Source organism: Bombina bombina, chromosome 1 (assembly GCF_027579735.1).
Source record: "Bombina bombina isolate aBomBom1 chromosome 1, aBomBom1.pri, whole genome shotgun sequence".
NCBI lineage: Eukaryota > Metazoa > Chordata > Amphibia > Anura > Bombinatoridae > Bombina > Bombina bombina.
Genome location: NC_069499.1, coordinates 589,504,600 through 589,528,303, shown reverse-complemented (window position 1 = coordinate 589,528,303; position 23,704 = coordinate 589,504,600). Strand labels below are relative to the sequence as shown.

Below are 23,704 nucleotides of genomic sequence, written 5' to 3'. Positions count from 1 at the left end.
CAGCCAGAGTGTGCCTTCCAGGGAGAGGAGACAACCGGTCTCTCTCCCCAGCCGCAGCACGTTCCACAGGAAGCGGAGAGCATCGACCTCCCTTCCCAACGGCCGCCGGAGTATCAGGAGGAGGAGGTAAGCCAATCTCCCCCTCCCCAGCTAACTCCTAACTTGGGCCCAGGGTTAACAGTGGAGATGTTAACCCCCACTGACCCCCACGTTCCCTTTGCCACCGGGCAGGACTATGCCCCAATTCCCCCAGCAGAAGAGCTGGCATCAGGACAGAGCGCTGCTGGCCTCTGCCCTACAGACCTTGTCCTTGTTACAGAACTGGCCTGCAAACCCCTCACCCCAGCAGAAGCGCTGGCACCAGGGCAGAGTGCCGCTGGCCTCTGCCCCCCAAGTACCATCAGCTATTTGCCCAGCTGCGCCAGGAAGGCCGAGGATGCTACACTTTCATCCTACAACCTGGAACTTACAGGCCAGTACTACATATTGTGGGGGGGCTACTTTGCTGCTAATGATTATTTGTGGGTGGGTTGCGAGACTAACTTAGGCACTGACCGGCAGAAGGTCAGGTGCCTGGTTAGTCTCCCTCCAAAAGGGGAGATATGTTACAAAATGCTGTTTGTAACTGGCCCTTTAAATGGAAAATTGCCCTGCTTCCCTGGATTTTGGAGAAGCCTATTTGCCAGCCTCCTACCACATGACTATGGCCCCTGGAAGATTGTGCCCCTGAGGACATATTGACTTTTGTTGGGTGTGTGTGGCCCTTTAAGAACCGTCTGGGGACATATTGTGACTTTGGTGAACAATGCCCCTTTAAGACTATGTCCCCAGACCTGTGAAATGACTTGTCCCTGGCTTTCTCCCACTTGGTTCAGTTTCATTGTGTGCCATTAAGTGCTATGTGACAGACCCTTCGGTCAGAACTACAGAGATAACTTTGTTCAGCTTCAAGAAGCATTCTAAATACAAGTTTGCTGGGATCAGCTCTAATTAAGTTTAGTGATAAAACATTCCCATTGTCTAATCAGACTTCTAGTAGTGATAAGGTGGACTGCATTGTTTTATTGTGTGTAAAATGTTATCTGCTGAAGTAATGTTGTGGCCTGTCAAAGGGAGTGTCTCTCTATCTAATATCAAATGTGTGATGGGGGATTTTATGCCTCCCCCTGAGAGTGTCCTGTTTGCATGTAACCTCAATAAAAAGCAGGCTGTGTGCTCCAGCACTTCAGACCTATTTCTGACCCTCTAACTTGCAGCTTTGACTCATGTTTGTAGGGGACAGCTTCAGCTATAATCACTACAGGGATTGCTATGTTTTTCATACTCCCTTAGCTACAGGGATTGCTACAGAAGGAAGAGGTTCACCTACTGGAGCCTGGTCGTAGGTCCAGGGCGCAGAGCAGACGGCGAGATACCAGCCCAGCAGCGGTGGTTCATAGAGTCTGCATTACTTATGGTGGCTACGCAGCAGTTATAGAGTCTACGGTGCTGCTGCTCCTTTGGTGAGCGCTAGGAGCATCCTTTTCTACGGTCCAACTTCCAGCCAGCCTGGAGGCAACCGTAACAAACATTTTCTTAAGGTAACCTTCTAATTTTTTATCCATTGGATCTGAAAAAGCACAACTGTCCTCGACAGGGATAGTGGTACGCTTTGCTAAAGTAGAAACTGCTCCCTCCACCTTAGGGACCGTCTGCCATAAGTCCCGTGTGGTGGCGTCTATTGGAAACATTTTTCTAAAAATAGGAGGGGGGGAAAACGGCACACGGGGTCTGTCCCACTCCTTAGTAATAATTTCTGTAAACCTTTTAGGTATTGGAAAAACGTCAGTACACACCGGCACCACGTAGTATTTATCCAGTCTACACAATTTCTCTGGCACTGCAATTGTGTCACAGTCATTCAGAGCAGCTAAAACCTCTCCAAGCAACACCCGGAGGTTCTCAAGCTTAAATTTAAAAGTAGACATATCTGAATCAGGTTTCCCCGAGTCAGAGACGTCACCCACAGACTGAAGCTCTTCCTCAGCTTCTGCATATTGTGACGCAGTATCAGACATGGGCCTTAAAACATCTGCACGCTCTGTATTACGTCTAACCCCAGAGCTATTGCGCTTTCCTCTGAATTCAGGCAGTCTGACAGGGTATTATCCATTCCAAAAGATACAGATTGGAAGTGGCGCCAATTAAGGCTATCTGATTACTTGGTAGACAATATGTGTATCTGATTATGGATATTTAAAATAAAGCAAATTACTACAATTGCAAGTTTAAAGCAAAGTCCACAATGATTTATTAATCAGTAAAAACAAATAATAATAAATAATAATTCTCAAGTTCAATCGATTTAGAGGGTTCAATTCATTTAGAAGGTTCAATTCCTATCTAAAACAATGCATTCATTATATATCTAAAAAATCCATTCAATTTTTATCTAAAAACACCGGTGTTCACTTCTAAAACCTAACTGGTTAATATGACTCAACTGATAAGTACAAAAACAAGCCTTAGACATATATTGCAGGGATTGGAAATTCAGTTACCATAACACAAATATAATTTCTCTAGTAGTTTTAAGCATATATTACAGGGATTGGAAATTCAGTTACCCTACACAAAGCTAATATCTCTAAGCGCTTTGTTAGCAGATTTAAGACTCAGCAGTCTGATTAGCTACTTATATTACTGAAACACTTGCTTCTGCAGACACGTAGTGTCATACACTGGTAGATAAAGTCTATTGTATTCAGCTATATTTTAGCAGCCAATTTCTAATGATCAGGCAAAAAGTTCATTCATAAATGTGTTTGAAATATTCTTGTGTGAGCCACTAAGCAGCTGTTTCCAGTGTCCTTTCAAGCTGCCACTTCAGTGAGTTCTCTCCCCAATCCTCCTGTCCGGAGTTCCGGTATGGGAGGAGGCAAGTTACAAACACTTGCCTATGTTCATACAGCGTTTCCTTTAATCACAGTGTATCTTCTAAGTGTGCACACTTACAGTTTTCTTTCTCCTTCTTTCACTTATCCATGATTGCTGCCATGTCCTGCAAAGTAATCGCTATGGGCGTCTTTGATGTACTTGGCGCCATTTTAGCGGGAGTCCCTTGAGCGGGAGTCAAAGGGTCCGACACGTGGGGAGAGTTAGTCGGCATAACTTCCCCCTCGTCAGAATCCTCTGGTGATAATTCTTTTAAAGATAACAGCTGATCTTTAGTGATTAAAGTGAAATCAATACATTTAGTACACATTCTCCTATGGGGTTCCACCATGGCTTTTAAACATAATGAACAAGGAGTTTCCTCTATGTCAGACATGTTTATACAGACTAGCAATGAGACTAGCAAGCTTGGAAAACACTTTAAATCAAGTTAACAAGCAATATAAAAAAACGTTACTGTGCCTTTAAGAGAAACAAATTTTGCCAAAATTTGAAATAACAGTGAAAAAAGGCAGTTAAACTAACAAAATTTTTACAGTGTATGTAACAAGTTAGCAGAGCATTGCACCCACTTGCAAATGGATGATTAACCCCTTAATACAAAAAACAGATTAACAAAACGAAAAATATTTTTTTTAAACAGTCATAACAACTGCCACAGCTCCTACTTTTGAAGCCTTTTGAGCCCTTCAGAGATGTCCTATAGCATGCAGGGGACTGCTGAGGGAAGCTGAATGTCACAGTTTGTAATTTTAACTGCACCAACTGTAACTTTTATACTATAACAGTGGAAAGCCTCAGGAAACTGTTTCTAGGCAAAAATAAAGCCAGCCATGTGGAAAAAAATAGGCCCCAATAAGTTTTATCACCAAAGCATATATAAAAACAATTAAACATGCCAGCAAACATTTTATATTGCACATTAATCAGAGTATATACCTCTGATAGCAAGCCTGATACTAGTCGCTATTAAATCACTGTATTTAGGCTTTAACTTACATTAATCCGGTATCAGCAGCATTTTCTAGCAAATTCCATCCCTAGAAAAACTTAACTGCACATACCTTATTGCAGGATACCCTGCACGCCATTCTCCCTCTGAAGTTACCTCACTCCTCAGACATATGTGAGAACGGCAGTGGATCTTAGTTACTTCTGCTAAGATCATAGAAAAATGTAGGCAGATTCTTCTTCTAAATGCTGCCTGAGATAAAATAGTACACTCCGGTACCATTTAAAAACAATAAACTTTTGATTGTAGAAAAAACTAACTATATTTTACCACTTTCCTCTAACTACCTCCAGCTATGTTGAGAGCTTGCAAGAGAATGACTGGATATGGCAGTTAGGGGAGGAGCTATATAGCAGCTCTGCTGTGGGTGATCCTCTTGCAACTTCCTGTTGGGAAGGAGAATATCCCACAAGTAATGGATGGTCCGTGGACTGGATAAACCTAACAAGAGAAATGAAGCTTAGATTGCAGTGGGGTTTAATGCACAAGTGTAGGTGTTCAGTTGGGTTACTGTGATATCGCAAACGCAATATCCTCTGGTTAAAGTTTTGCGCGTGTAGGGTTTCATACGGGCACAAAAATTTTACTTTTAACTTGTAATACCAGCACTACACGACACGTGCAAAAAGTTAACTTCTAGTGGTTACCGATCAAGTGGGAGCGTTAGTTACCGCTCCACTTGTAATCTAGCCCTAGAATAATTTATTTTTATACTGATATGTGCCTTTAAGTAAAAAAACTGCATTCACAAAAATAAGGTAGCCACTGTTTTTTAAAAATCATTAACTATCATGTTTTAAAGGGACATTAAACACTTTGAGATAGTAATATAAAAAGCTACATTGTATATATATATATATATACACAGTATATATATATATATATATATATATATATATATATATACATATATATAACCTATATGATATACTTTAATTATTTATTTTGTCCTCTTTTCCTATTCCATTCTGAAATTGTTAGCTTTTCAGTTCCTGTTAGAAATATATAAGTGCAGAACACGGTTATATTCCACACAGCCATTGGCTGAGTGACCTATTTATAACTTTCCCTAATTGGCCACAGCAGAGAAGGTAACCTAAGTTAAAACATGGCAGCTCCCATTGTTTCATAGACACTAAGAGGCCTATGTATCGCTGAATGCGGAGAACAACACACTCTCCGTATCAGCCAATAGAATGCAAGCTCAATCCTATTGGCTGATTGGATCATTCAATAGGATTGAACTTCAATCCTATTGGCTGATTGTATCAGCCGATAGGATTTTTTCAACCTTAATTCCGATTGCCTGATAGAATTCTATCAGCCAATCGGAATCTAAGGGACGCCATCTTGGATGATGTCACTTAATGGTACCTTCATTCAGTAAGAAGACTCCGGATGAAGAGGATGCTCTGCGTCGGATGTCTTGAAGATGGATCCGCTCCGCGTCGGATGGATGAACATAGAAGATGCCGTCTGGATGAAGACTTCTGCCCGTCTGGAGGACCACTTCGCCCGGCTTGGATGAAGACTTCTCCCGGCTTCGTTGAGGACTTCGGCCCGGTTGGATGAAGACTTCTGCCGCTTACTTGAGGATGGATGTCTGGTCTTCAGAACAGTAAGTCGATCTTCAGGGGGTTAGTGTTAGGTTTTTTTAAGGGTGTATTGGGTGGATTTTATTTTTAGGTTAGGATTTGGGCCTGCAAAAGAGCTAACTGCCCTTTTAAGGGCAATGCCCATCCAAATGCCCTTTTCAGGGCAATGGGGAGCTTAGGTTTTATTAGTTAGTCTTTTATTTGTTTTAAGGGCTATTGATAGTTTAGTTTAGGCTAGGGTTTTTTATTTTGGGGGGCTTCTTTTTATTTTGATAGGGTTATTAGATTTGGTGTAATTAGTTTAAAGATCTGTAATTTGTTTTTTATTTTCTGTAATTTAGTGTTGTTGTTTTTTTGTGATTTAGCTAATTTAAATTTAATTTATTTAATTGTTTTTAATTTAGTTAATTTATTTAATTGTAGTGTAGTGTTAGGTGTTAGTGTAACTTAGGTTAGGTTTTATTTTACACTTCAATTTGTATTTATTTTAGATAGGTAGTTATTAAATAGTTAATAACTATTTAATAACTATTGTACCTACTTAAAATAAATACAAACTTGCCTGTAAAATAAAAATAAACCCTAACGGCTAGATTTGGAGTTTTGTCGGTAACGACCCGAAAAACTAACGCCGGCTTTTTTCTGTCCGCACCATAAAAATAACTCTGGTATTGAGAGTCCACATAAAGGCTGCGTTAGGCTCCAAAAAAGGAGCGTAGAGCATTTTTAACGCAGCTTCAACTCTCAATACCAGAGTTGCTTACGGACGCGGCCAGCCTCAAAAACGTGCTCGTGCACGATTCCCCCATAGGAAACAATGGGGCTGTTTGAGCTGAAAAAAAAACCTAACACCTGCAAAAAAGCCGCGTTCAGCTCTTAACGCAGCCCCATTGTTTGCTATGGGGAAACACTTCCTACGTCTGCACCTAACACTCTAACATGTACCCCGAGTCTAAACACCCCTAACCTTACACTTATTGACCCCTAATCTGCCGCCCCCGCTATCGCTGACACCTGCATTTTATTTTTAACCCCTAATCTGCCGCTCCGTAAACCGCCGCTACTTACATTATCCCTATGTACCCCTAATCTGCTGCCCCTAACACCGCCAACCCCTATATTATATTTATTAACCCCTAATCTGCCCCCCTCAACGTCGCCTCCACCTGCCTACACTTATTAACCCCTAATCTGCCGAGCGGACCGCACTGCTATTATAATAAAGTTATAAACCCCTAATCCGCCTCACTAACCCTATAATAAATAGTATTACCCCCTAATCTGCCCTCCCTAACATCGCCAACACCTAACTTCAATTATTAACCCCTAATCTGCCGACCGGAGCTCACCGCTATTCTAATAAATGGATTAACCCCTAAAGCTAAGTCTAACCCTAACACTAACACCCCCCTAAATTAAATATAATTTTAATCTAACGAAATTAATTAACTCTTATTAAATAAATTATTCCTATTTAAAGATAAATACTTACCTGTAAAATAAATCCTAATATAGCTACAATATAAATTATAATTATATTATAGCTATTTTAGGATTAATATTTATTTTACAGGTAACTTTGTATTTATTTTAACCAGGTACAATAGCTATTAAATAGTTAAGAACTATTTAATAGCTAAAATAGTTAAAATAATTACAAAATTACCTGTAAAATAAATACTAACCTAAGTTACAATTAAACCTAACACTACACTATCAATAAATTAATTAAATAAACTACCTACAATTACCTACAATTAACCTAACACTACACTATCAATAAATTTATTAAATACAATTCCTACAAATAAATACAATTAAATAAACTAGCTAAAGTACAAAAAATAAAAAAGAACTAAGTTACAAAAAATAAAAAAATATTTACAAACATAAGAAAAATATTACAACAATTTTAAACTAATTACACCTACTCTAAGCCCCCTAATAAAACAACAAAGCCCCCCAAAATAAAAAATGCCCTACCCTATTCTAAATTACTAAAGTTAAAAGCTCTTTTACCTTACCAGCCCTGAACAGGGCCCTTTGCGGGGCATGCCCCAAGAAGTTCAGCTCTTTTGCCTGTAAAAAAAAACATACAATACCCCCCCCCCAACATTACAACCCACCACCCACATACCCCTAATCTAACCCAAACCCCCCTTAAATAAACCTAACACTAAGCCCCTGAAGATCATCCTACCTTGTCTTCACCTCACCAGGTATCACCGATCCGTCCTGGCTCCAAAATCTTCATCCAACCCAAGCGGGGGTTGGCGATCCATCATCCGGTGGCTGAAGAGGTCCAGAAGAGGCTCCAAAGTCTTCATCCTATCCGGGAAGAAGAGGCGATCCGGACCGGCAACCATCTTGATCCAAGCGGCATCTTCTATCTTCATCCGATGACGACCGGCTCCATCCTGAAGACCTCCACCGCGGACCCATCTTCTTCCGGCGACGTCCAACTGAAGAATGACGGTTCCTTTAAGGGACGTCATCCAAGATGGCGTCCCTCGAATTCCGATTGGCTGATAGGATTCTATCAGCCAATCGGAATTAAGGTAGGAATATTCTGATTGGCTGATGGAATCAGCCAATCAGAATCAAGTTCAATCCGATTGGCTGATCCAATCAGCCAATCAGATTGAGCTCGCATTCTATTGGCTGTTCCGATCAGTGTAGTGTAGTGTTAGGTTAATTGTAGGTAATTGTAGGTAGTTTATTTAATTAATTTATTGATAGTGTAGTGTTAGGTTTAATTGTAACTTAGGTTAGTATTTATTTTACAGGTAATTTTGTAATTATTTTAACTATTTTAGCTATTAAATAGTTCTTAACTATTTAATAGCTATTGTACCTGGTTAAAATAATTACAAAGTTGCCTGTCAAATAAATATAAATCCTAAAATAGCTATAATATAATTTTAATTTATATTGTAGCTATATTAGGATTTATTTTACAGGTAAGTATTTAGCTTTAAATAGGAATAATTTATTTAATAAGAGATAATTAATTTCGTTAGATGTAAATTATATTTAACTTAGGGGGGTGTTAGTGTTAGGGTTAGACTTAGCTTTAGGGGTTAATACATTTATTAGAGTAGCGGTGAGCTCCGGTCGGCAGATTAGGGGTTAATAATTGAAGTTAGGTGTCGGCGATGTTAGGGAGGGCAGATTAGGGGTTAATACTATTTATTATAGGGTTAGTGAGGCGGATTAGGGGGTAATAACTTTATTATAGTAGCGCTCAGGTCCGGTCGGCAGATTAGGGGTTAATAAGTGTAGGCAGGTGGAGGCGACGTTGAGGGGGGCAGATTAGGGGTTAATAAATATAATATAGGGGTCGGCGGTGTTAGGGGCAGCAGATTAGGGGTACATAAGGATAACGTAGGTGGCGGCGCTTTGCGGTCGGCAGATTAGGGGTTAATAAGTGTAGGCAGGTGGAGGCGACGTTGAGGGGGGCAGATTAGGGGTTAATAAATATAATACAGGGGTCGGCGGTGTTAGGGGCAGCAGATTAGGGGTACATAAGTATAACGTAGGTGGCGGTCGGCAGATTAGGGGTTAAAAAAATTTAATCGAGTGGCGGCGATGTGGGGGGACCTCGGTTTAGGGGTACATAGGTAGTTTATGGGTGTTAGTGTACTTTAGAGTACAGTAGTTAAGAGCTTTATAAACCGGCGTTAGCCCAGAAAGCTCTTAACTACTGACTTTTTTCCTGCAGCTGGAGTTTTGTCGTTAGATGTCTAACGCTCACTTCAGAAACGACTCGAAATACCGGAGTTAGAAAAATCCCATTGAAAAGATAGGATACGCAATTTACGTAAGGGGATCTGCGGTATGGAAAAGTCACGGCTGAAAAGTGAGCGTTAGACCTTATTTTGAGTGACTCCAAATACCGGAGGTAGCCTAAAACCAGCGTTAGGAGCCTCTAACGCTGGTTTTCACGGCTAACACCAAACTCCAAATCTAGGTCTTAGGGTTTATTTTATAGGTAAGTATTTAGTTTTAAATAGGAATAATGTAGTTAATTATAGTAATTTTCTAAAGATTTATTTAAATTATATTTAAGTTAGGGGGTGTTAGGGTTAGGGTTAGACTTAGATTTAGGGGTTAATACATTTAATATAGTGGCGGCGACGTTGGGGACAGCAGATTAGGGGTTAATAAATGTAGGTAGGTGGCAGCGATGTTAGGGATAGCAAATTAGGGGTTAATATTATTTAACTAGTGTTTGCGAGGCGGGAGTGCGGCGGTTTAGGGGTTAATATGTTTATTATAGTGGCGGTGATGTCCGGAGCGGCAGATTAGGGGTTAAAATTTTTATTTTAGTATTTGCGATGCGGGAGGGCCTCGGTTTAGGGGTTAATAGGTAGTTTATGGGTGTTAGTGTACTTTTTAGCACTTTAGTTGTGAGTTTTATGCTATGGCGTTGTACCATAAAACTCTTAACTACTGACTTTAGAATGCGTTAGGGATCTTGGAGGTAGAGGGTGTACCGCTCACTTTTTAGCCTCCCAGGACAGACTCGTAATATCAGCGCTATGGAAGTCCCATAGAAAAAAGACTTTACAAAGTTTACGTAAGTCGTTTTGCGGTAAGGCCAAAGAAGTGTGCGGTGCCCCTAAACCTGCAAGACTCGTAATAGCAGCGGGCGTAAAAAAGCAGCGTTAGGACCTCTTAACGCTGCTTTTTTACCTTAACGCACAACTCGTAATCTAGCCGATTGCTTCTTCTTTAACACATACATAAGTAAGAAGCTGACGTCTATAAATCACAAAACTGCAGCTGAGACGGCATAATGCATACTGCCAATAGCAATAGTTATACAAGAAACATATCTTGTGTCTAACAGGGAATGCCGCATTTAACAGTTTAAGGCAGTTTAAGCTTATTTGAAGATAAGGGTTCATTTAAAGCTGTGATCTAGTTTAAAGGGACATGAACCCCAATATTTTTAATTCATGATTCAGATAGAATATATCAATTTAAAGCAACTTTCCAATTTACTTCTGTTATTAATTTTGCTTAATTCTCTTTGGTATCCTTTGTTGAAGGCAGTAATGCACTACTGAGAGCTAGTTGAACATACTGGGTGAGCCAATGACAAAAGGCATGCATATGCAGCTACCAGTCAGCAGCTAGCTCCAAGTAGTGTATTGTTGCTCCTGACATATAGATAGGAAGTGGAAGCTTAAAGGGACACTAAACCCAAAATGTTTCTTTTGTGATTCAGATAGAAAATACAATTATAAACAACTTTCCAATTTACTACTATTATCTAATTTGCTTAAATCCTTTGTTGAGGAAATAGCAATGCACATGGGTGAGTCAATCACACAAGGCATCTATATGCAGCCACCACTAAGCAGCTACTGAGCCTATCTAGATATGCTTTTCAGCAAAAGATATCAAGAGTATGAAGCAATTTAGATAATATAAGTAAATTAGAAAGTTGTTTAAAATTGCATATTCTTTCTAAATCACGAAAGAAAAAAAGCGGGTTTCATGTCCCTTTAAAAATGCATGATGATAAAATGCGAGTGTCTAATATTCCACCAAATATTCAGAAACTGTGTTCATCCCATCAACCTCATACATCTCATTAAAATTGTAAGTAGTTATTGGTATTAAACTTTTTTTTAATTCTTGCACATACATACTGTTACTTGTAAATACATTTAGTTATAATATCATTTATTTATGTGTCCGTAACAAGTTAGTTTAACCTCCTGTTTGCTAGTACAACTGAATAACTGTGATGTAGGTTTAAAAAGTGTGTCACCAACATGGAAAGTTTAGACAGCTCTGGTATAGGCAGTGGCATATTTAGGTTTTGTGCTGCCCTAGGCACTCAAAATTCTGCTGCCTCCCCCCAAGTTTCTGTGCTGTGTGTCTGTGTGTGTGCATATATATTTATTTATATATATTATTTTTGTATAACACAATATATATATATATATATACAGTATATATATATATACACACACACACACACACATATATATATATATATATATATATATATACACACACACACATATAGATATATATATACACACATATATATATGTGTGTGTGTGAATGTATATATCTATATGTGTGTGTGTGTGTGTGTGTGTGTGTGTGTGTGTGTGTGTATATATATATATATATATACTAGCCAGAACAAAATGTTACTTGCCGCTTCTAATCCCAATATTGTAATATTGTTTTTGTTTTAAACCATAACAAATTAAATAATGATACATACAGTAATAAATTAACAAAAATAAGTTCATAGCAATTAAAAACATCAAGTAGAGGTCCTGGGGAAGACAACAGCTGGATAGAAAAAGGAAGTTGTTGAACATAGAGTGCAGAGAGTACTGACAGTCATGGAAGGTCAAAGCAGACCTGGAGATTTTTTTTAAATAATAATCATCTGTTCCTTTTCGTTCTTAACTATCTTTCTCGACTTCCTCCACTCTTCAATCTCTCTTTTTTACCCTCTCCCTTCTCTCTCAGGCCATATATTTTCTTTACCCTCATTCTTTCCCCTCTCTCATATATCTTCACGCTGTCTGTCTTAACTCTTCCTTCTTCCACACTTTCACTTTTCCTCTGCATGCTCTCTGCCCCGTTTACCCTCTCAGAAGTAACATTCTAAGCACTAATGAAGTCCCTATAGCCCCAGAGGAATAACATTTCCTTGCCCTTTCATGGATATATAATATCCCCTTAGATTATAGTTGTAGCACATAACCCAAATGGTATATTTGTCATAGCTGCAATAGCAATGTACATTCTGCAAATACAATGTGCCAACTTTGATACTTACAACATGCCACCAGATTTCAGACTCAACATTCACCAACTTTCACTCTCCACCGTTAAATGGCTAGTGGAAATTTTGAGCACTGTATGTATGTTATACACACACATATATATATTTATATATAGTGAGGGGGAAATTATTTGATCCCCTGCTGATTTTGTATGTTTGCCCACTGACAACGAAATGATCAGTCTATAATTTTAATGGCAGGTTTATTTGAACAGTGAGACACAGAATAACAACATAAAATCCAGAAAAACGCATTTCAAAAAAGTTATAAATTGATTTGCATTTTAATGAGTGAAATAAGTATTTGATCCCTTTGCAAAACATGACTTAGTACTTGGTGGCAAAACCCTTGTTGGCAATCACAGAGGTCAGATGTTTCTTGTAGATAGCCACCAGGTTTGCACACATCTCAGGAGGGATTTTGTCTCACTCCTCTTTGCAGATCGTCTCCAAGTCATTAAGGTATCAAGGATGACATTTGGCAATTAGAACCTTCAGCTCCCTCCACAGATTTTCTATGGGATTAAGGTCTGGAGACTGGCTAGGGAAGGAGACTGGCTAGGGAAGGAGGTTCTCACCCAAGATTTGACTGCACATGGCCCTGTCCATCGTCCCTTTGATGCAGTTAAGTTGTCGTGTCTCCTTAGCAGAAAAACACCCCCAAAGCATAATGTTCCCACCTCCATATTTTACGGTGGGGATAGTGTTCTTGGGGTCATAGGCAGCATTCCTCCTCCTCCAAACACGGCGAGTTGAGTTGATGCCAAAGAGCTCAGTCTCACCCAGTTCTCCTCTGAATCATTCAGATGTTCATTGGCAAACTTCAGACGGGCCTGTAAATATGCTTTCTTGAGCAAGGTGACCTTGCGGGCACTGAAGTCCTTAACGGCGTAGTGTATTACCAATTGTTTTCTTGGTGACTATGGTCCCAGCTGCCTTGAGATCATTGACAAGATCCTCCTGTGTAGTTCTGGGCTGATTCCTCACCATTCTCATGATCATTGAAACTCCATCATTGAGAACTTGCATGGAGCCCCAGACTGAGGGAGATTGACAGTTATTTTGTGTTTCTTCCATTTGCGAATAATCGTACAAACTGTTGTCACCTCCTCACCAAGCTGCTTGGTGATGGTCTTGTAGCTCATTCCAGCCTTGTGTAGGTCTACAATCTTGTCACTGATATCATTGGACAGCTGTTTGCTCTTGGTGGAGAGTCTTGAATCTGATTGATTGCTTCTGTGGACAGGTGTCTTTTATACAGGTAACAAGCTAAGATTAGGAGCATTCCCTTTAAGAGAGTGCTTCTAATCTCAGCTGGTTACCTATATAAAAGACACCTGGGAGCAAGAAATCTTGCTGATTGATAGGGGATCAAATACTTATTTCATTTATTAAATTGCAAATCAATTTATAAGTTTTTTGAAATACGTTTTTCTAGATTTTTTTTTGTTATTCTGTCTCTCACTGTTCAAATAAACCTGCCATTAAAATTATAGACTGATAATTTCTTTGTCAGTGGGGAAACATACAAAATCAGCAGGGTATAAAATCATTTTTCCCGGAGACTTCCGGTGGGCGGGCGCTGAGAGTGGAAGCAGGGGAAAGGAGCTCCGGACCCTTGGCCCCTACTTTGAGCTGGAAACACTAGAAAAGGCCCATAACTAGCCAAATTCCTTGGCAGGGAATAAATACCCCTGTCCGGAGCACTACGGTAAGGAGTCTGACACCCGACTCCCCCGCCGCGAAGCGCAACTAGAGAGGAAGGCAGAGGAGAGTGGCTGCAATAAGGGCGGCTGAAAGACAGGGCATAACAATAGCCCAGAATTGTACCGGAGGGCTCCTTCAAGATCTAGAGCTCCAAGCGAGGTGCCCCAAGCAGAAGGAAGGAGAAAAGACCGGGTGAGGGGGTGAGTGGAGCTTTGGCGGCAAAACGCCATCTTGACATAGCTGAGGGGAAGGTGAAGTGACGCACACAATATTACATAGTGCTAGGCCCCTCAGAGACACACACCATAAGAAGCCTGAGAAGCTGAACGCCAGACACAAAACTTACACAGACAAGGGAGAAAGGCCCCAGATTGTAATAGGATTTGAGAGTTATAAACGCTATTGCTGCATATCAAGCGGTAGGCCAGGGCCTGTGCTGTGCTGGGACTTTATTATTTTATTACTGCAGCAAACAGCCTCACCCACTGGTGGTAAACAACAAAGAAATATACAACACAATCCCAAATAAAAACAAAGCAAGACAAAGGACTATAAGCAAACCCATCAGCCACATGTCAAGCATATTAGTTGATTGCTAATTTGCTGAGCAATATAGCAGGGGAGGTGTAAGACAGGACCTGCAGAGACATATCACAGAAGACGGCAGGAGAGTCCTACACAGACATTCTACATATACCTCGGCTGAGGGATTACAAGATCAAGCCTAACTCTCTGATCACAAATTTTTTTTTCTCTGTGGAAGTTGAGTATACACAGGCGCAACATACAGGCTGCGCTAGACAGAACCACATAAGCAGCTGAGAGTTACTTCTCGCCAGATCCCATAGAGAGGGTCACCCTCATCACTGACATTCTCATTCATTTACTTGATATAAAAAGCTGTGATAACGCACCCCACCACAATGCAGGGCTAATCTGAATGGGCTCACGCCCCCCCGCTCACCCTTCCTTTATGTTTACTGAACATTGCAAGATCCTCTAAAAGACCTGAGACACCCAGACCTGTTTCTAGCGGTCCATTATCCTTATAAAATACATAACACCATATATGTGTACAGTTGAAGCAACAACTGTGGAACTCTCAACGCTGTATGCAAAAGTATTACGACTCATACTCCAAGAAAACGGACACAATGACAAACAGGCTAAAGAACGCTGATAAAAGAAAGCACCAGGTGGAGAGTCACCAAGCTCCAGGGCCTGCGGAAGATGCTGGATCCAATAGTCTCATGGATGCCCACCCAATTGTCTCACAAATCTCAGCGTTGTTCCTACCCAAGATAGACCAACTCCAAACAGGTATGGATTCTCTTACAGCCGAAGTTAAATCCTTTAATGGCAGATTGACACGGGTGGAACAGCAGGTGGCAGAAGGGGAGACCCGTCACAGAGAAACTGAATCCCAATTCCATACCTTACAACAACAGAACGAACGGCTGTGGGCAAAGATTGACGACCTGGAAAATACGTCGCGACGGAACAACCTAAGGATAGTGGGCATCCCTGAGTCAGTCCCAGGCTCCCAATTAGTGGAGTTTGCAGAAAACACCTTGCCGGGACTCCTTAATATCTCTAAAGACTATCTCCCGTGCACAGTGGAAAGAGCGCACAGAGTGGGAGACCAGAGCAAACACAAGGAAAATAACCAACCATCACGCCAAGTCCGGGTGAAATATCTCAACTTTAAGGACAAAATCTCAATTCTACAAGCTTATAGGAAAGCTCCCTCTCTCGAATACAATGGAAAAAGACTATACCTCTTCCAAGATTACTCTGCGGCAGTAGCTGCCAGGAGGCGAGAATTTTCACCATACTGTAAGCAACTGTTAGAACAGGGCAGAACAGCAGCCCTACTGTTTCCGGCAAGATTGAGATTACAAACCTCGAGAGGACCACTGTTTTTTGACTCGCCTAACTTGCTCAAGCTCCACCTGCAAAAAGAGGGGGAGAGAGGGCAAGGGGCAAATGAAAATGAAGATGACTCTGATGCTTAGGACTGGGTTCTTTGCCTGGTCGATAGAAAATGATCATTAACGGATAAGCAACATTATTGCAATGAAGAAATGTATCCTTGCAAAGTGAGGGGGGGGGGACCCACTTTATTGTTGGACAGGAAAGTTAGTCCATTGTTGAACTGTTGGGTTTGTTAAGAGGGGAGGTTATTGTTCATTTAGTTCTAAATGTATGCACTGTTTACCGCATTTGTGTCACTTAATTTTGTGTACTAACTATCTGTACTAGGAAAAGAGCTGACCGGGCCTGCCTCTGGGTGCCACCTGGGAGGGGAGGGTAGAATTATCGGTAATAAGCACAGTAACGGTGAGTACCACATCTTTACGTATACTCTGAAATCAATCTGCAACACCACACAAGCATAAGATTCACCCACGAAGATAAAACACCATAAATAAATATACACGAACATACAAAATGAGACTGACCACATGGAATGTGGGTGGGATTACATCCCCAATTAAGAGAAAGGCTATACTCAGACATTTGAACACCTTAAAGACAGACATAGCAATACTTGAAGAAACTCACCTCTCGCAGAAAGAACACCAAAAACTCAGACAGGGCTGGGTGGGGGAGGTGCTACACACAACTTACGAGAAAAAAAGGGCCAGGGGAGTGGCGATCCTCTTCCGCAGAGGTCTAGAATACACTATCTCGCAATCTCTAGTTGATACTGAAGGCAGATTTGTAATGGTAAACATGACAATAGGGGAACTTCGAATGGTTATCTGTGGGGTATATGGTCCACATACTGAAAAGAAAACTTTTCTCACACAGTTACAGACCAAGCTTATACAGTTTGCAGACCTTCCATTGGTGGTAGGGGGAGATTTCAATATTGCCCCACAAACGCCAGCAGATAGGTTCCGAAACCCAAACTTCACATCACAACACCGAATAGAATACAAAGGATCTAAGAGGGAAACACGTATCCTACATAACTTCAAGGGTTCCTTGTCACTGTCAGACGTCTGGAGAGACAGAAACCCAGAAGCGCGAGACTACACTTGCCTACACCCAGCAAAAACTACCCTATCACGTATAGACTATTTTCTAATCACCAAATCTTTTTGCTCCCGTATAACAGATACAAAAATTGATCCTATAACAATCTCAGACCATGCACCAGTCTCCTTACAAATAGACACTGATATTTCACACAAACGAGGACATAGATGGAAATTCCCAACACATCTATACCATGATCTTAACTTGCGCAGGCCCCTAATAGGAGAGTGGCTGGTGTATAGGGACCTCAACGCTGAACATGTGAATAATATTTCACTTTTCTGGGAAACGGCAAAAGCAGTCCTGAGGGGGGTGGTGACAGCATATGCAGCCAAAGTTAGGAAAAAATGTAGAGCGAGAGGGGAACTCCTTCTGCGGCAATTACTTAATGCCAGAAACAAATACTTGCGTAATCCCACCACACAGAACAGACTCAAATATAGAAAGACCAAAGACCTTAGAGACACCTACCTCATCCAAACCACGATTTCCGCTCAAAACCGCTCACAGGCCAAATTCTATAGGTATGGAAACCGTACTGGGAAACTATTAGCAAGACTCACTAGGTTAGATAGGAAACCTAACAACATCTTAGCTATTAAGGACAAAGACAACATACTCACCCAAGACTCAGAAATACAACAAGCATTCACCTCATACTACTCGAACTTATATGACTCACAAGACATTGACCCAGGAAAGAAAGAACAATTTTGGAGAGACTTAACACTGCCACAGCTAAGCGAAGACCACGTACAAAAACTCAATGCCCCAATCCAACCATTAGAAATCACCAAGGCCATCGATTCACTCCCTCTAGAGAAATCCCCGGGGCCTGATGGCCTTCCTGGAGAATTCTATAAAATGCTCAGTACAGAAACTGCAGACACCCTAGCCCAACTATTTAATGCAATTCTAGAAGGGAAAACAAATTTATCCAACAGATTTGCTGAGGCAAACATTACGGTCCTTCCCAAACCTGACAGAGACCCATTGTTAACGGCATCCTATAGGCCAATCTCCCTGCTAAACTCTGACTACAAACTATTCACGAAAATACTGGCCAATAGATTAGCAGAAGTTCTTCCCCTCCTAATTCATGAAGATCAAACTGGGTTTGTAAAAGGGAGGTCAGCAGTAAAAAACATGAGAAAACTACAACTGGTATTATCACATTTTTGGGAGCAGGAGGGAGGAAACAGGCAGAAGAGCGCGGGGGAGGCATGTTTGATTCTAGTAGACGCAGAAAAAGCTTTCGATAAGATATTATGGGACCATTTATTTACCACCCTTAAAAAATTCGGACTGAAGGGATCCTACATGAGAGCTATCGAGACCATTTACAGTACCCCCCAGGCGGCGATTTTGATAAATGGGTCACCATCAAAAGTATTTCCCCTTAGAAGGGGAACACGGCAGGGGTGCCCGCTCTCACCACTTCTGTTTGACCTGGCGCTTGAACCACTGGCGATTAAGATTAGGAAGGAAGCAGAGGGATTGACCATAGGCAGAGACACCATACACCTGTCGCTCTTCGCTGACGACATGGTGCTGTACACAGAAAACCCCAGAGAGAACATACCTAAATTATTGACGACGATAGCTGAGTTTAGTGACATATCAGGATACCGGATAAACAAGGACAAATCAGAACTATTATGGTTACTAAATAGGGACCCTAACACACCATTGGAAGATAACTTTAAAGTAATCACAAACACGTTTAAATATCTAGGCATTAAACTAACAAAAGATCCCACTCAATGGTATACAATAAATTTCAAACCATTATTGCAGAACCTCAAACAAATGCTCCTGAATTGGACGCCATTGCCACTGACCCTGACAGGAAGGATAGGGCTGATAAAGATGACCCTGTTCCCCAAACTTCTCTACACCCTACAAATGCTGCCAGAGCTACTTCGTAAGCAAGATCTCAAGACAGTAAATAGGGACATTTTAAATTTCATTTGGAGGGGGAAAAAACATAGAATCAGCTACCAAAAGCTAACATGTCAACCAGAGCAGGGGGGGCTAGGACTCCCCAACATAGAATATTACAACTGGGCAACCCTTTCAAAATATGTGATGGATTGGCTAGTGGATGGGGGACAATTCACTAACAAGTCGCTGGAGACAGCATATATCAAACCATGGTCGCTTAAAATGCTCCCACACATGAACAGGGCACAGGTAGAGCCCATTATCAGGGGGGCGGGCCTTTTTAGTAATCCAATAAAGGCTTGGTGGAAGTTATGTGGGACTCTCGGAGTCTCACATGGCAGTACAGTTTACTTGCCCCTGGGGGGTAACCCAGATTTCCCCGCAGGATTTACCACTAAACCATTTAAACAATGGGAGAAATGGGGGGTAACAACCCTAAAACATGTCTTATCAGGTAACGGGTCCACAGTCAGACCATTTATAGAACTGCAGAATGACAATGGCATACCAAACTCCAATCACTTCGCCTACCTACAGGTAAAACACTACGCGCAAGGTCTACTGAAAGCCGGTAATATGATGGAAATAGACTGTGACATTTATAAACTCTTAAGGTTGACAAAGGGAGGGGTGACCTCCATCTCGCATACCTACAACACGCTCCAATCAAAAGTACACAAAGCCAATATTACACATTTACAAACTGCCTGGGGGAACCTGGTGGGACATGACATCACAGATACATGTGTAGTGCAGAGTTTTGTCGAGGTGAGGGAGGCATCGCTCTCAAATGACATAAGAGAATCCCACACCAAACTAGTCCATAATGCATACATAACCCCCAAAATATTCCACAAGTGGAAGAGTGATACATCAGGGCTGTGCCCGAAATGTTCCAACCCTAACCCAAACATTACTCACATGATATGGAACTGCCCGAAACTAACGAAATTCTGGGGCATGGTGCAGAGGTGGGTGGAAACATGCACAGGGGAAAAAATTCACTTATCAAACGAGTCAGTGATATTTCTAAACCATCAAACGAAGATACCGAGATACACAAGATTCATAAACAATGTAATTCTACTCACCAGAAAACTCATCTTGCAACACTGGATGTCACAGGCATCACCAAGCCTAACACAACTCAAAGACACCCTGAGAAAACAAATGATTTATGAACAACTGGACACTCAGGGAGACATAGCACACAGAACAAAAAAATTCATAACCAAATGGGAACCCTTCATCACCACTTTAGACATAGCGAACCAAAAACAAATAATCTATCCATTCAAAGACACAGAATACATACTGAATGCACAACTACATGGGAAATGGAACATATTTACCTAAAAGACCAGAATCAGCGACCATGATCGGTGGCGGTACAGGGACAGACACATAGAGAACCGGGGTGGCACCCGGGGGGGAGGTCCGGGAATAAGGTAAGCTCTGAGGAGGGAGGGAAACTGGTAGGATGGATATTAGAAGAATGAGATAGAATCAGATTAAGTATCCAGTAGGTATGTTACCAACAGGTTACCCTACATATCAAGAACTGATTTATGTTATAATCTAACTGAGTAAATGATGATAACAATTAGGAGGGGTGTGAGAAGGAGCCTAAAAGGGATGGAGAAAGGATCTCCAAGGAAAAATACTGGAAAACTGAGATGCTAATGTATTGAATAGACATGCCATCATACTGTATCTAGCTGAATGACTCTGTAATTCTAGATGTTTGTCTATGTACTTGGCATTGGAAAAATAAAATATTAAAAAAAAAAAAAAAAAAAATCATTTTTCCCCTCACTATATATATTTATATATATATATATATATATATATATATATATACTGTATATATATATATATATATATAGTGCCTGCTAAAAATTGCACCTAAATTGCAGAATAACAACTCCTGAGGCTCGGTTCATGTGAATTAAAAAAAGCGGTCTTAAAGGGACACTGAACCCAAATTTTTTTCTTTTGTGATTCAGATAGAGCATGCAATTTTAAGCAACTTTCTAATTTACTCCGATTATCAATTTTTCTTCCTTCTCTTGCTATCTTTATTTGAAAAAGAAGGCACCTAAGGGTTTTTTGGTTCAGGACTCTGGACAGCACTTTTTTATTGGTGGATCAATTTATCCACCAATCAGCAAGAACAACCCAGGTTGTTCACCAAAAATGGGCCGGCATCTAAACTTACATTCTTGCATTTCAAATAAAGATACCAATAGAATGAAGAAAATTTGATAATAGGAGTAAATTGGAAAGTTGCTTAAAATTTCATGCTCTATCTGAATAACGAAAGAAAAATTTTGGGTTCAGTTTAAGAAGGGCAGCAGGTTCTTTAATTTACCGTCAGCAGGTTCTTTTAGTCCACGGCAGCACCATGGAACATGCTCACACACTGCGTGTTCTGTCAGAATTAGCTCCCTTATCAGAATTTTCTACCTATGAGTGTGCATGCTCTGTATTACGTAATCGCACTCCACATATGTTAAATAGGAATGTGTGGTATGCGATTATGTAAATCAGTAGCATGCGCACTCAGTGGTAGCAGATTCTGACAAGAAAGTTGTGCTGTCGGATTCTGCTGCTGACAATAAATGCGCGCATGCTCAGTTCAAGCACTTATCATGGTCCACAATAAAAGCTTGTCCTCATTTTTATATGTAACGTTTATTTATATATTTTCTCAATATATATATATAGTCACATTGGACGATAAAAGCGCATCCTACACGCATTTATATATAATTTTTATATGGAATCTGTATTTATATCTTTTCTCAGTACATATATATGTGTAGGACACACTTTTATTGTCCACCGTTACAATATATATATATACTGATAACCTATATAACTAAACGTTACATATAAAAATGAGATATAAATGTGTGTAGGACAAGCTTTTATTGTGGACCATGATAAGTGCTTGAACTGAGCATGCGTGCATTTATTGCCAGCAGCAAAATACGACAGCACAACTTCCTTGTCAGAATCTGCTGCCACTGAGTGCGCATGCTGCTAATTTACATAATTGCAATCAACACATTCCTTTTTAACATATGTGGACTGCGGGTGATCGCATCTCCCCTCTGCTTGAGCGGCATATTGGGTCTTAAAGTTCTCACGTGCCACTTTAGGTCCCCTGCTGTTAGAGCTCAGCATGGAGGGTTTAACTGGCAGAGAGTGACAAGGAGACCAGGTCACACCCCCTCTGGCCATGATCCAGTGGCACCGGGCTAAATTTAGGTGCGGCTGGTAAAGTGCATCCCCCTTCCATCTGCCACCCTAGGCACATGCCTGGTTTGCCTAGGTGGTAATACTAATATGGGGCATACTATTCAAATATCAGTTGCATTACAATGCTTTTGATAAACCTTTGAATCATCAAATTGTAATACCCGATCATTCATTATTGTTTGTCCAAGGACGAGTGCAAAATAACGAGTCTCAAGATTGCCAATTGCGCTCAACTTGTAATCTTGACCCTAATAGGAATTGCAGGCATAAAACAAGGCATCTTGTTAAAAAAAAAATGTATATTTTAAAATGACCTTTTTAAATGTTAAAAACAAAACAAAAGTTTATATATATATATATATATATATATATATATGTAATACTGATGAATATTCCAATGAAAATGTAATTAAAAAACATGCAGTAGATCCCTGCCTTTGTCGGGTTCTTTCCCTGGAGTGAGACCTCTCTCTGGAGTTGGATCGCGTTTCTGACGGGTGCTGAAAATCCCGGCTCCATCTTCTTGTACTCGGTCTAACGGTCATTACACAGCTTTAAAGTCAACTCCCTGTTGGCCACCTAAAAAGAGTGATAGAAAAATTTTAAATTAGGATGGTGATGTGTTAAAATTTCACAAGGTTTTTGAGAGAAATGGGAGAGAGGCTTTGTGAGAATGGGATTAATGGATTGTGGGCTAGGGATTGATGGATTGTGGGAATGGGATAAATGGATTGTGAGAATGGGATTAATGGATTGTGGGAATGGGATACATGGATTGTGAGAATGGGATTCATGGATTGTGGGACTGGGATTAATGGATTGTGAGAATGGGATTAATGGATAGTTGGAATAGGATTAATGGATAGTGGGAATGGGATTGATAGATAGTGGGAATGGGATTGATAGATTGTGGGAATGGGATAAATGGATTGTGGGAATGAGATTAATGGATTGTGGGAATGGGAGAGAAGGATATTAGGATAGTGAGAATGGGACAGACCTTTTATGAAAACTGAAGAGTGGGACTGACAGAAGGGGAGGAGGCAAATGTGGAAATATCACAGGATTGTGAAAATATGATACATTGTGTAAATATGTGGGTGGGTTGTGAGGACGTGGGGTGTTGTGGGAATATATAGGTTCAAAGTGTATCATTTGAACACAGTGCTACAGACTCCACATGATGATAATATATCAAATTATTTCTATAAATGTACCAAATATCCAAAGAGAATTCTGGTAAACAAGATTTTAACTTGAGACTAGGCCCACACCTCTAGGGGGGCCATCTGGCCCTGTGATCAGTAGTGCCAGGGCTCCACCTCTGTGGCCCCTCTGTGTGCCCCTATATCAAACAGCTCAAAGATTGGAGAAACATAA

The 23,704-nt window shown here is 40.7% G+C and overlaps 1 protein-coding gene across 1 annotated transcript in view; it reads right to left on the bottom strand.

Annotated features, from left to right (window-relative positions):
- Positions 1–23,417, bottom strand: part of TRPM8 (transient receptor potential cation channel subfamily M member 8) — a 246,965-nt gene extending 223,548 nt beyond the window's left edge. Inside the window, 1 exon segment of the mRNA XM_053698868.1 lies at positions 22,760–23,417. Coding sequence (XP_053554843.1) covers positions 22,760–22,869 — 110 coding nt within the window. The 5' untranslated portion in view covers positions 22,870–23,417.
- Between the last annotated feature and the right edge of the window lie 287 nt (positions 23,418–23,704).